This window comes from Galeopterus variegatus, unplaced genomic scaffold (assembly GCF_000696425.1).
Source record: "Galeopterus variegatus unplaced genomic scaffold, G_variegatus-3.0.2 Scaffold11059, whole genome shotgun sequence".
Taxonomy (NCBI): domain Eukaryota; kingdom Metazoa; phylum Chordata; class Mammalia; order Dermoptera; family Cynocephalidae; genus Galeopterus; species Galeopterus variegatus.
Window position 1 is genome coordinate 51,535 of NW_007737170.1, and position 1,694 is coordinate 53,228.

Below are 1,694 nucleotides of genomic sequence, written 5' to 3' on the forward strand. Positions count from 1 at the left end.
CTTTTTACCTTTATTGATACCTTATTAGTAGGCCTGAGTATTTCTAATAACCCTGTAGTTCTGCCCACAACTGCAGGTTTTCTCATAAATTCATAACACAGAGGCAGGAATTTATGAGAAACAATTTGGTTTCTTGGTAACAGCATTGTAAAGCTCTCATGCTTTTATCAGAAAGCATCTGGTTATAGACACCACATGACACCTGGGTGATCTTGGTTTCTGTTGATTATATCATTCTCAATTTGATCACAAGCTGAGTGGTTGGAGATGAAGAGACAGTGGCCTGTGGTTTGGACTTAGTGAGGTCTTTTGATGAGAACTTAAAACTGAATAAAAGATATAATTCTGGCCTCAGAGAGTCATGAATAAAATTGGCCAGAAGTAGTAACTCTGTGTGCTCTTATACAGAAATAGTGAGGAAAAGAGCTAAAATCAATGAACCAAAAAAAATCTATTGATTAAGACTCAGAGTAGGGCTACAGTCTACAGGCTGTGTTGGTGTAATAGACATATTGATAAACAAAATTCATTTTGGTTTTAAAATCTCAAATGACAGAATAAATCAAAGCATTATATAGCATCTCTGTATGCTCCCAACGAAGTCTGTCATCTACATTTAGGTCTGGCACTCGTGATTTTTATTAGAACGTGTCATTGAATAATTTTTTAATATTCTTATTTAAATTAATACTTAGGTCCTCTTTATTTCCTTTCCTCCCTTGCTCTTTGTACTATAGTTTTGTCATGATGACCACTTTCCTTTTCACTTAATTAATCTTTTTCACTTAATGTTCTTTCTTAATACCCACAAGGATAAATATTATATTTTCAGAATCACAGAGATGTGTAGAACTGTTTGTTTCTTGTAGGCTGCAGAGATGGAGTGAGAGATGAATCCTTCTATCTTAAAAGGTTCAGTGACACAAACCATTCCATATTCCAACAAGAGGTGAAGATTCATCTTACTAGTCTTCGAAATGACTACTGTAAGTCATCATTCAGAACATGAATTAAAAAGTTGAAATGGCAAAGTGCATCCTGTGCTCTGGCATAAATTTGAAATTTTATTCTCGAAAAACCAAATGGTCTGTGTGCCTCATGTCCAAATTGTATACTATACAAATATGTGAGTATAGTTGGTTTTCTCTTGTGCAACTTTCATGTTCAGGAATGGGTATTGTTAGTGTTGGTGGGGCATGAGAAATATACATTATATGTAACTGTATTAAAATGAACTATACTAATGGTGGTCTATTCTTATGTATATATTTTAAACATGGGTTAATCTAATCAAACAACTGTGTTGAGTCTGCTTATTATGTGCCTGGCTTATAATCTAGTTGGGAAGATGTGGAACTGATACCAATATGCCAGTATACAATATAAATAATGAACTATGGGATATAAGGTGGTATAAAAACTATAAGGAGCTCAGTGAGCTCTGGAGTTGTCCAGAAAGCCTTCATGGAGATATTCAGACTTAGGCTGGGTCTTGAAAGATGGGTAGGACTTGGGAAGGTGGAAGGAAGAAGAAAGAGCACTTTTGATATTGTTAACAGCATGAGCAATGGCAGAATGTTGGCAATTAATAATAGTTAATGGCAATGAAGAAGATACATTGGGGACTGGTGAACAGATAGATGGATGCAGATTATGGAGATATTCTGTAGAAATTTAGATTTGTTTTGGAAGTT

At 34.9% G+C, this 1,694-nt stretch overlaps 1 protein-coding gene across 1 annotated transcript in view; it reads left to right on the top strand.

The window, feature by feature from the left end:
• The window catches only part of LOC103610388 (cell division cycle protein 20 homolog B-like), a gene marked incomplete at its 3' end in the record, with an annotated part of 38,908 nt that extends 37,922 nt beyond the window's left edge, over positions 1-986 (top strand). Inside the window, exon 6 of the mRNA XM_008594566.1 lies at positions 870-986. Within this exon, the coding sequence (XP_008592788.1) occupies positions 870-986 (117 nt within the window). The remainder of the gene's footprint in view (positions 1-869) is intronic.
• Between the last annotated feature and the right edge of the window lie 708 nt (positions 987-1,694).